Source organism: Tripterygium wilfordii, chromosome 15 (genome assembly GCF_013401445.1).
Source record: "Tripterygium wilfordii isolate XIE 37 chromosome 15, ASM1340144v1, whole genome shotgun sequence".
NCBI classification, from domain to species: Eukaryota; Viridiplantae; Streptophyta; class Magnoliopsida; order Celastrales; family Celastraceae; genus Tripterygium; species Tripterygium wilfordii.
Window position 1 is genome coordinate 12751952 of NC_052246.1, and position 12460 is coordinate 12764411.

Here is a 12460-nt window from a genome sequence, read left to right on the forward strand (position 1 = left end):
CATTTCTCTTGCATGATGGTGCAAGTTGTTTTGACAACCAAGATTTACGCCCACTCAACTATTCGAATTACATACTGGGTGGTTCCTTGGTCAAAGAACATATTTGTCCTTGCATAAATGTAAACCAACGGAAAAAGCAACTAAAACAATGAAACTACCATCGCAACAGCTGGTGAGTCCTTTTGTAAGCATTGGCGAATCAGATGGTATAAGCATATGCCATGAACAAACAATGCCGCATTCAACAACTGACTGAGCTAACCAAAACATAAGAGTACAAATATAATGGCCAAAAGGCCTGAACCTCAAGATGTGTTGAAACAAATGCCCTTCTGCATTAGTCACTGGCTCAAGACTTGGTATGCAAATTTACCATAATTGTCGCCTGAAAAACGAAGAGAGAGTAATTACAGTGCAGATTTTCTGCAGTTTCCTCACCATAAATTCAAGAGAATCACCTCATCTTATTGTGTACCAACTCAAAATTGCAATAGCATTGAAAGAATCACCAGTCAAAATTTTCATCCATGAATGTTCATGACAAGTTTGAAAAAAGAAAGACCAAAAAAAATATTGGGACCAAAAACTGCAAAGGAATTGCCACCCTGACAACTCTTAAACCTCGCGCACCGACTGATATAAAAACCCCCCAAACCACAAACACCTACCTCTTTCTTTTCTGGACTTGAACCGGACTATAATTGACATTGCTACTATACACATTCTGCAAAGGGAAAGTGATTTTCATTCCAACTCAAGGACAAGTATCACACTCAATCCAACTGACGCCATGCTGACCCGGAGCATCACGCAGAAACAAATTACGGAATCATCTTCTAGGGAAAGAATGGGTGATAAATATACTTTCAAGACAGAGGATGTTGCACTTTCAGCTTGAAAAGATGCTCACTGCCAGATGAATGTTATGAGAGAATGGATTGCAATGCAAGTTGTTGCTGGGGTTGCAAGGATGACCACGTTGAAGCCAAGGTGGCTGGAGGTAAAGTCTGCTGAAGTTGTCTCAGCAGATTAACCATACGACTAGCAGTTTGCTCTGATGCTAGATCCTTACCACACAAAACCTAAAAAAGAAATAGCTCTTCTCCAATCAGAGATAATATGCAAGCATTTCCAATATATTCCACATAAGAAACTTCAAAAAATTAATATCACATACCAATGGATTCATTATAAGAATATTTTTTAAATACCACATCAAAACTTTGTAAAACAGGCAATCACACAACCAGTAGTTAGAACTCAGACATGATAGAGAAGGTAGTCAAAAAGGGTCAAAGATTAGATATGAGTATCATTAGAGTATAATATCACTGACGCAATAAATATCCTAACAGGATAAATTCGATTCATTATTTCCATGCAGGATCATTTATGTACGGAAGTAACAATGATAAACTGAGTAAGACAATGTTTTTAACTATGATTGTGCTTCTTGGTGCCAGTCTTTCTTCACTACATTGTGTTGCCTCGGGAAAAAATACTTAGATGGTCAGGGGATCCAAATTCTGAACTTAACCACAACATGGGAGTGAATTAATTTGAAATAAGAAATTCATGATCTAGTCCTATGATACCTAGACTGGAGAGTGTGATGCTATCTATTACTATACATACACCATTTTTATTTCTATTTATTCTACCATGTTATATAACCTGTGTTTTCAATCTCTCTAGTTTTTTCACCCACTCAATTAGTCTTCATGTAGACACATTATGTCAACCCTACGTCTAACCATGACATAAGCTAGTTCAGTTAATCTGCCTGCAGATAAAGATAATCTTCCATTTACAATAACTTTTATTGCAATTTCTTGCTAAATCAAACTTATAGATCAATGTGCAAACCTCAGCAAATACAGCAATGATTTTAGGAAGACACTGATTGTTGGGGCCCAAGAGTTCTCGATCAGACCTGTTGGTAGGAAGATGCTTATAACAATTTCTGTGTGGTATAGCTAATAACAAAATGTAAACAAAAAAAGTAAATTTGACATGAAATTTGAAATTCTCACCTCTCCACCATCGAACAAAGCTGCTCATGGACAACTTTCGCCTCAATCAAATCTCCTTTTATTGGTAGACAGTTTAACCATGCATGAACAACCTACCAAAATAAAGAAGGTATGTTCCATGGTCAGGCTGACAATGTTAACAAAGTAAAAGATCACTCTGAAATATAAGCATATGCAGTGAATTTCAACCTACTTCTCGGACACAGAGAGACCTTATTGAATTCAAGATTATGATCAAGTCATTTACATTCACGGTCAGCAGTGCTAGAAAATCAAAGATAGTAGCAGCGTAGGTGTGAGTGTGATGGCATTATATTGAGTAGTTTAGAAGTTGCTATGAACTGATAGTTGAGACAGGCAGCAAGGCTGGGATAAAGGAAGTATCGATTTATGATGTCAGCAAGTAAAACATCAGCATGGAACAGAACAGACTGACAAAATAGTTCTCAGGCGTTGGAAGGAAAACCCTTTTCAAGACTAAGGCTACATAAAATGGTCTATTCCAGTGCATATGTTCTCACCCAAGCCAAACCAACTGAAATCCATGTTTTTCTAAGAGTCTGAGATACCCCCCTGATTCTAACCACCCAGAATGAAGAGTGGGCGAACAAAATGCAGACCACTTTCTCAACAAACTTGGGATTTTTTTTTCTCTGTAAAATTCGGTTCATTGTTTTTATTTGGTTGGTTCGTTATTGTTTTCCCAAAAAATATGTGCAAGTTCCTCTTAACAACGTATACCCAACCCAAACAAAACAAATGGAAAAGAGAACATCAAGTACCTGAGCAGCATCTATACTGTCTCGATGAAACCGACATATTTTTCCCAAAGCAGAAACAGCATTATCGTATGCCATCACATTTTCAGGTTGCAGGGCGCTAGGATGCCGTATCACAACATTCAGCCTTGAGAGAGCCTCTGGATAATGACATTAACAACTTGAATAATGAATCATGCATATAATAGTGTGAGTTTGAGTTTGTGCATGTGTATAACTGCTTTAAACATTCTTAAACAATCTACCTCCAACAAGGGGTTGAAAAACAGATCCGCCAAACTCTGCGCAAACACCAAGTCCATATACAGCTGCCTGAAAAAATAAGTTACACAAGTTAAAACTGTATTAGAGGAACAGCGATAGAATGTGTATCAACAACAAAGATATGTAAGTCCAGACCTGTCTAACATCTGGATTCTCATCATTACAAGCCTCCAACAGGAAAGGAAGATATGTATCATAATATCTGCCACACAAACATTGGAGGAATTGCATGAGATAGTATAACTTTCATCTCATTCAGAAAAAGAATATTTAAAAAAAGCCTTTCACTTCACAGAATCTATAAAAGGTTTCTTCACCTAAGGGCTGTATCACGACACTCCTCTGCCACATCATCGAAGATGCAAATTGCAATCCTCCTCTCTTCAGCTGTCTTATCCTTTCCCTGTGCTCAAAAACAAACCCAACACAAAAGGGAAAAAGAATAATGAGTCATAAGGGAAAGAAAAATAGAGGGAGAAACAGAAAGAAAAAACCATAAATAAGAAATCCACTAAAGCATATTGAGAAAATATGAATATCACTGTCCTCTTTCTTTACTCCTTTTTTTTTGGTAAAGAGAAAAAATAATATTGCTTAAGAGAGAAAAGTAGACTCTCAATCCAGCAAATACAACTTTCACAACTAACTACAAGAACAGTCTTCCAGCCACAAGGCATAAACTAACAAATTAAGAGCAAGAATAAAGGACCAATATGCCTAAATTGTTTATTAGACATCCATAAACTTGAATGGTTGCATACTTGCATTAATGTTAAGATAATTAACATCTTTTATAAATCCCGTGAAATTGATGTCTTTAAATCACCTGATGAATGAAAGTCGAAAGGAAAGAAAAGTAAATACACAATCAAAGAAAAGTTGAGGGAATGTCAGTAAACATGGTTTAATCAAGCACAAAAAGACTTTTTAAGACAGCAATGAGGAAATTATTATCTTGATCATCAAAGGCTTACGAATTAAGAAATGTGATTCATTAATGCTTGCCGGAAGTAAAAAAGATAGGGGAAGGGAGAAGGAAATTCATGTGGGTCGAAATCATTAAAAAGCGCTGATCTCAAAGAATCTAACAAAAAACATTGTACTTCAAATCTTCAATTGATAAAAAGATCCACGTTTCCAACTCCTTTTTTTTTTTTTACTGTGATTCACATAGACCACCATAAGTAGTTTGATATAACTATATAAAGGCATGTGCAGCTGAGTTGTTGTACTGAGTCATGTTTCTAAATCGGCCTGGAAATGAAAGGTAGGACTAATGAATTAACACGGAGCACTTAAATGATAACTTAATCAGCTCAGATATTTGAAGAAAACACTTAGAATTAAAATCAGATCCTGAAAAAAATAAACCTTCATCATACCCACTACTACACAAATTAAATTATGAGAGAAAAAAGAATACTAGGTGTAAAAGGAAAAGTGACAAAATAGAGTGATCAACAATGGTATGGGGGGAAAAAACACCAAGCTCATAACACATTCCAACACGACGGAATCATCCAATAAGGGTGGATAAAACTACAGCAGGCAACCAGTTAACAAAATATGTAAAACATGCTGATGAATTTGAAACAATAAGTTAAATAAGGAACACAAAAACTGATTAGTAAGGATAAAGTTGCTCCACCAAAAAAATATGTTGTATCAAAGGAACTTACCCACATAGGTGTTAGATACGTAGATAGATCGTCGAAGAAAGGCAAGAAAGAGGATTTAAATGTTTTGATCAGTGTTCCCAAGATTTCACCCACCTGAAACCAGTCATGCGTAATTGCGTATTAAGAAAAGAAGCAAGATATTCGGTTTTTTCTTCAAATAGAGATCTACAAACATGAGCTCTGTTTTATGTGCTTTCATATTCATATAAGGTAGTTAGAAAAACTAACTTGTTCAATAACTTCTTCCTCCTGCTCATTTTCTTCCCCAATCAGCTCACTCTCCTCAGCATCAAAGTCTTCAGCTTTCGCCCTCTCTGCCCGCTCAAGTTTTCTACTGGAGCTAGCCGTTATTACTAGTTTTATCTCTTCGACAATGGATCTCACCTGGCCTTCATCCAACAATGGTCCAGAAATCTGAAAGAAAAAAAAAATTTACAAGATCAATCGTTTACTTCGCACAAGTGTTTCGCATGGGTAACATGTGCTACAAGCTCTTCCAAGTTAACTACAAGCAGAAGTAGAACAGTTTTTGCAGGAAAGCATCTGAAGATGGAAATATCACCACGACAATAAGACATGGCAGTTTGTAACAAAACATTCAGCTAACATAGAGGGATAAAGAAAAGTACTCAAATATGAAAAGAATAATTACACCAATTTTTCACACAACATTTAACAGAGTTAAGTGACAAATGTATTGTTAGAAGGAAAATGTGATTCGTCCAGCACAAAAATCACAAAATAATAGACTGAACAAAAAATGCTTAATTGATTTTCCACTATTAAAATTGAATGAAAAGGGTAAAACCAAACACATGCAGCAGAATCAAGGAGGGAACATGCCACATCCAGCTTTCAGCTGAATATAATATAAAGGTTAGAATTGTAATTGAATTCTGCTCCGCCACCCAAGTAAATGGAATGACACTGAAACTGGCTTTTTTTTCCCTTTTAGTTGTTCAACAAAGAATCAGGGATTTGAACCCCTGCCCTCGAAGGCAGTATGATGAGTAACCACCACCTGATCCGGTGGTGCTCCTCCTAATTAAGCTGAAACTTCTGCTTCACCAAGCCTCAATTTGTTTCAATATGAAATGGATAGTTGATGTAATACAGTCATAGTAGCCTAGACCTAAATCCTGTCAAGAATGGTAGTCCCCCAAGTATAGAACAATGAAGACCTTTTACTAAGAATGCAACAGCTTTCAGTGTTACGACGTAGGATGGTTTTAATGCAAAAATCCTATGTAACAATCTAAGGTGCTGGGCATATTTGTACCAGAAAGAGAGGTTGAAAATTTAACAAGTCAAAACTAAGTAATTTTGCAATCCTAGACATTTGAGGAAAAGAAAGATATGAATACTATCAAAGAAACAGTGAGAGAACCAAAAAAAAAGGAACAAAGTCAGTTTCAACATACGAAAAAACTTTTACGCCGTAACTAATTGAAAGCAAAACCGAGTCTCAAAAACTTTTACTATGGATCTTTTATGTTAATAGGAATATAAATTCATCTTACTATGCTCTTTTAGAAGTTAACTAAAATTAGTAATTTTGAATTACAGCCAATATTGAATTACTTGACTTACCAAGTACTTTTTTAAAAGCCTAACAGGATAGACAACTACTTTAAAAACACCACCACTCTAAGAAGGCATATTTGTCAATCAATTCGACTGATACATCATATATTTTCCATAAAAAGAACATGATACATGATAACTTTGCTCCTGAGGACGACAAACCTGTAAGCATTCATTCAATGCATCCAACATACTTGCACAGATTTCAGTATCTGGTTCCTGCAAGAAAATTGCCATTCAGGTGCTTGTTTTTAATTTTAGGCGTTCTGGTACTCTATCCCCAACAATAAGGATCATATCAACAATAAAACTCTAATAACACAGTGTGAACATGAAACTTAATTAAAACAAGACCATATAACCTTATGCAATGCTTCAACCAGAGCCGGCATAATATAGTCAGACAACTGCTTTATATAGGACTCATCACGCCCCTGGGACAACCTTTTCTCTACAGCTAATTTTGCAGATTTCAGTAGCTCCGGCATAGCTAAAAACAGAGAGTAAGAAAAGGTATGATGACATATGGAAAAAATTTAAGTAATAAACCAAAAGGAGACGAAAAGTTTTACCTGAAACTGCTGCTTTCCTAACTTCCTCATGAAAATAAAATTTAAGAAGAGGAACTAAAGTTGGAGCAACCTACATCAAAAAATGCACCCTTAGTGATGCTTCGAGCTTCAAAATTTCCACAGAGAAAAGAAACCGACACTTCAACAGACCTGATCAATCCAAGGAAAGAATCCTTCCTTCAACTCATCAGCATAGCAACATAGCATGTTACAAGCTGTGGCTTTTTCTTCTAGGACGCTAGTCTTGATTCCAATTCTTTTGTCACCGAGAGTAATGGTTTCCATGCTAAAATAAAGATGCAACTTTTAACAAGATTCCAGATACATCACACAACATAACTATGCAACTAAAATCACAGTTTAGACAAGCATAACCAGGAAGGCAGGACCTAAAATGTAATGCTAGCACGTTACGCAGGCATTCGCATGATAGTGATAGGAGTACATGTGTGAATCGATGAATTTGTCAAAATATCATATATTCTACGTGTTTGTGCCACAGACGGAGAAAGAGAGGGCCCACTACACAATCTTTCAAGTTCATATGGAAGAACACTTAAACTATTGACATAAGGGCAACAAATAACTTATGGAAGCATATGCATTCTTTTCCACTGAGATTAATGTATGAGAAAAAGCACAAACCTTTCATCATCTGTGTCTTCATTATCATTATCTGAATCTGCAGATGTAATGGTCACATCGGGCTTAAGTTGGGCAGATTGAAGCAAAGATGGCATGACAACACTCATATATGGGAGGAAATCTTGTCCCAGGCACTTGCAAAGCCTAGCCCATGCCTACAACATAAAAAGGATAACAATAAAGGGAAAGGGAAAATATCAAAATATATTTAAAAAAAATTATAAAGGTTCAGCACAATTTTGGAGAAATCGGGAGCATACTTGCAGCATGTAACTAGTTGTTGGATCATCTGTCTCCATTTGAGACCCTTGCAACAACATAAGCACTTCCATAACCTAGCACAAATATAGGAGAGAGCTCAAACTAAAATGTCGATGTGAGTGAAGAATCTTTTTTACAATTGCAGAGGATCCCCTTAATTTGATGGGAGTGACACCCCAACACCAAAAAAAAAAAGTATCTGTAGCAAGGATCTCGTAGACAAATATAGCTGCCAATGGCATATGGTAGTGGCATTACCAATCCTTGTCTGCAAACCAAAGGGTCAGATATAATGCTTTGAGGGAGAGGGGAATGAACCCAAATACTGAAGACAAAATAAGTACACAAATATGGGAGAGTGCTGAGATCAGAGTGAGTAAAATGACAACTGTTTTGGAACAAGAATAGGAGCTGCGGTTAACGATGACCAATCAAGAAATCATTCTATTTATACATGTGTCTACCTGCTTAGCATCATCCCGAAACTTATTTTTCCCGACAGCCATTCCAACCAGGCTAATGCACTCCATGGATTTTGCACGGAGCATGCGGTTAGCCTTGTCAGTTGCATTAACCAAGATAGCTTTCAGGTACGGCATAACCGCATCATAATATTTTTGGAAGTGTTCCTGTAGATCTCAAAAGAGTTAGAGGAAGATTCAAAACAACAACAAATTAATGATTATAGCTTTTTTTCCAGTGAATTATTCAAGCATACTTGAGATGAATCAGCAACAGAAGCTAAAGCAGTCAATGCCCCCTCTTGCACCATTTGTTTTCCATTCTGCATATTTTTGTTTTAAAAAAAAAATTAAAAAAAAAAAAACATATTAAGAGAAACAAATGCAAGTTAAAAAGAAAATCAATGAATTATGGCAGTACAGTAAAGATCCACAAATTACCTGTAACAACACAAGCAACTTGCTCACTATTCCATCTAAGTATGGTGTCAAAATTTCTGGAGTGCAGTTTTCACTGAAGTTGAGGACCGCTGAAGCAGCATGTGCCTGTCAACATGCAAGTTAAAAGAAAATCAATGAACTATGGCAGTATTGTAGATAAAGTAGAATCATAAGTACCCCTTTCTGAAATAAATAACAGAAGTGGTTTCATTGTCCATGCTGCTTGAGGCTACCTCTCAAGAACCTCTCCCCACCGGGCAATGCCTTCTTCACCTTGTCGGCTGGGGGTGCAACAATTTCCCTCTTTACACTTCTACTCCTCCAAATACTCTAAAGCAGCATTCTATTACAATTTAAGAACGAGTTCCTGTTTCTCTAACTTATAGATCAGAAAACCTTGTTTCAGCGGTATAACTCTGTCCCAAACTACGACACAGCTCTGGCACCCAATCGGAGAATAGGGAAGTATGGTTTTTTCCATTGGTAACCCAAGAAGCTACAAATATCATTTTGCAGCAATGATAAGATTCCAAACAACATCTAATGACAAGTCACTACAAACTCTGAACCACATTATTGGACACAAATTAAACCCTCAAAGCAACACATATAGACCCTGTTTTGATGATGTCTGAAATTTGAACTAATGGGGTTCTCTCAAACCCAACTCCCATTTTACCCTAAAATGACCACCACTTCAAACTAAATCTAAAATCCACACACAAAAAGCATTCTTCTATAACCTCAGAATCTCTACCTTTCAAACAATAGGAAAGTACGAGTCTCAAAACTCAAATTTCTATAACATTGTAAAATCAGATGGACAATGAATATTTAACAACATTCATACACCGTATAACACATGAATCCATGAGCAGAAATAATATGCTTAGGTCTCCAATGTGGACAACCACCAAGATTTTAAACCAGAAAAAGTTTTTTCAAATACTAAATTACAATTTTGTGACTTTGTAATCATGAGACAACGGATATAGCTACTTATAAATGTGCAGTTCCTAACACAGAGAGCAACACTTGGTATTAGTGACATGAAGTCAATACTTTCCTCACAAGAAGCAGATATTTACCGCAATTGAGATATATAGAATTAGTGACGATCTCCCAAATCAAGACCCACACTAACCTGAACCCGAGGATTTTGGAAATCATCCATGGCAGAAGCTAGTGCTGGCAGCACCCGTTGGTGATACTGATTTTGCAAATCTGGACCCAAATCTGTTGACAGCTGCCCAATTGCATTAATAGCAGCCCACCTTACACGAGGGTGTGGATCGTGGAAGGAATTTAGAACCATTGACACTACGTGCTCCAAATTTTTTATCATTACCTGCAACAATACAAACAAATTCTATAACCAGCAATAACACGGAGGAATTCGTTTCTTATATCAACAAAGGAGTCTTTAGAGAGAAGGGAATTGAGACTAGGACCTTTTTTCCCTTTCATTTTCATACTATCATAATTTCATTCTTTCCCAAGCTTGGAAAGCCAAAGGGGCAAAAGTCCATCAGAAAAGAACAGCCAACCATTCTATTGCATATTCTCATAGAGCCAACCATTCTATTGCATATTCTCATAGTGACAAACAAATCAAGCGGGAAAATTTTATGATCGCTAAAATTTCAATGTTTACAATAAAGAAACTAACAGCTTTAAATACCTTGGAGCAACCCTCGGCAATTTGGGCAAGAGCTATTAACGCAGCATGGTGCTTCTGCCACTCCGGAGCAGCAAGATACGTTGGTAACTGCTCGGAAGCCACTGGAACTATGGCGTTGCCACCCAAAGAAATCGCCAATCTGTCCAAACACTCTTGTCCTACACTGTAGTTGCTAGTTTCTCCAGCATCCTCATCTTCGGTCTCTGCAGTGTGCCAGGCAGGATCGTCCTCAATATCCAAAAGCATCTTCATCAATATCGCGAACAGTCTGCTTATGAACTGCGGCAGCTTCCTCATCATCCCTGGTGCTCGCTCCCGTGCCTCAGCAAGCGTGATAACAAACTCTACCGCCAAATGCCTCGTGCCTTCCTCCAACCTCTCCGCCTCTGCTACCTGGAGCATTGACCCTACCACGTCCACGAGTTGCCTTCGCAAGAACCGCGGCTCCGTCCCAGCCAACTCAATCAACAATTCCAACGCTTCCTGTGCTGTTGCTTCATTACCATTATTCAAAGCCTCGGTCAAAGTCGTTATCATGGCCGGCAACAAGTCCTGAAACCTGTCCCGATCACCCGAGCTCGACAAGCATTGGATAAAATTGATCACAGCGTTCAAGGCTGCAATCTTCACGTCTGGATTGGGTGAACTCCCCAATACGTTCAAGAACACAGTGTGCAGATGCTTGATATGAGGAATCAACGTATCTCCTATGTACTGGGACAGCTGAGCAAAGATCAAAAACGCCGATTCCTGCAATTTAGGAGAGTCCGACTGCACGCACTGGAACATAAACGGGAGCAATTCGGGCCAACAGTCCTCCGGAACAATCCCCGAAGCAAGCTCCGAGATGGTATCGCATAGCTTCTTAGTTATCGATTTGGTACTCTCACGCTGAAGACACGATAATAACAACGATTTCAAGGAGGATTGAGTGGAAGGGGATAGCCGCGGCCAAAGGTAAGAGTCATCGCGGGTGAGCAATTTACGGAGGAGAACAGCGGACATAGCGCGGCCCTCGACATGCGGTGAGAACTGGAGGAGGTGAGCGAGTTTTAGCGAAAGAGAGTCAGGATCGGTCTGTTTGCAAAGGTTGAATAGAAGCTCAGCCTGGGATCGCTGCTCATTCGACGAGGACATCAAGTGAGATATCAACGTCTCAAAGGGGGCCGAGTCCGGCCCCAAGATGGCTGCGAGTTGCGCTTGTTGGAGTTGCTGAGTCGACCCGGCGTCCATTGTTGTGGGCGGGGAGCAAGTTAGGGTTTGGAGGCTGTGTACCCTCTCTCCAGTAGATTATTTTGGTGGTATTTTTTGGGGCTGTTTGGAATTTGGATAGAGAGATTGGGAATATCACGCGTGAGATCGATGGTGGAAGTGAGGGTTTGATTAGGGCAAGGTGGGATGATTAGCTGGATTTTTGTGTGCAATGATTAATGTGTGGGGTTCAGTTCAGTCTGTTTTGTTTTGGAGGGAAAATTAAAAAAAAAATGAATATATATTTTTAATAATGGAATCATCACAGATAGATAGAGCAGTGTTGGCTACCAGTAAAAGCCAACTTTTTTTGGTTTTGCCTTTCTTATTTGTCCTGCAAAATAAAGAAAAAACTAACAAGTGGCAGTTGTTTAGAAAAATCTTAAGTTAATCAATACGTTTAATCCTCATTGTTAGCCCATTATTCTTCCTCTAAACCAATTTCTAACCACTTAAAAAAGAAAATCCAACCGATATGAATAGGAGAAAAACATTACACATTCAAAGATCCTTCATTTCTGTAGTGGCCCGGCCCATTCGGTCAAAGGATGGATAAGCTCATAAGTCCGGTTGGATAAACAAGTCCAAAGCCCATGAATACAATGCAGCTTGCAGAGGAAGTTGTAAAATGGGCCGCATGACACAAAACAGAACAGAATAACAAATATGAAGACGTCGCAAGGAAATGATGCTTTTAGGGAAAGAGAGCTCCCCGTTGTCAACGGCTGAGGCATCAGGCGAGGAGTTCCAACGGCGTCGTTTTTTCACAATGCAGAATTGCAGAGGCTACAGAGGTCAAAATATTGGGC

At 38.3% G+C, this 12460-nt stretch overlaps 1 protein-coding gene across 1 annotated transcript; it reads right to left on the reverse strand.

Moving 5' to 3' along the window:
* Window positions 1-440: 440 nt before the first annotated feature.
* Window positions 441-11772, reverse strand: LOC120016686 (importin-5-like). Its single transcript, XM_038869590.1, has 20 exons — window positions 10401-11772; window positions 9864-10067; window positions 8720-8824; window positions 8536-8601; window positions 8282-8446; window positions 7817-7891; window positions 7557-7711; window positions 7062-7197; window positions 6912-6981; window positions 6702-6829; window positions 6502-6558; window positions 4984-5169; window positions 4756-4848; window positions 3394-3479; window positions 3212-3278; window positions 3058-3124; window positions 2816-2952; window positions 2034-2125; window positions 1867-1933; window positions 441-1082 (listed from the first exon to the last, which is right to left on the reverse strand). The coding sequence occupies exons 1-20, from the start codon at window positions 11631-11633 to the stop codon at window positions 924-926; spliced, it is 3348 nt and encodes a 1115-aa protein (XP_038725518.1). The 5' UTR covers window positions 11634-11772; the 3' UTR covers window positions 441-923.
* Window positions 11773-12460: the final 688 nt, after the last annotated feature.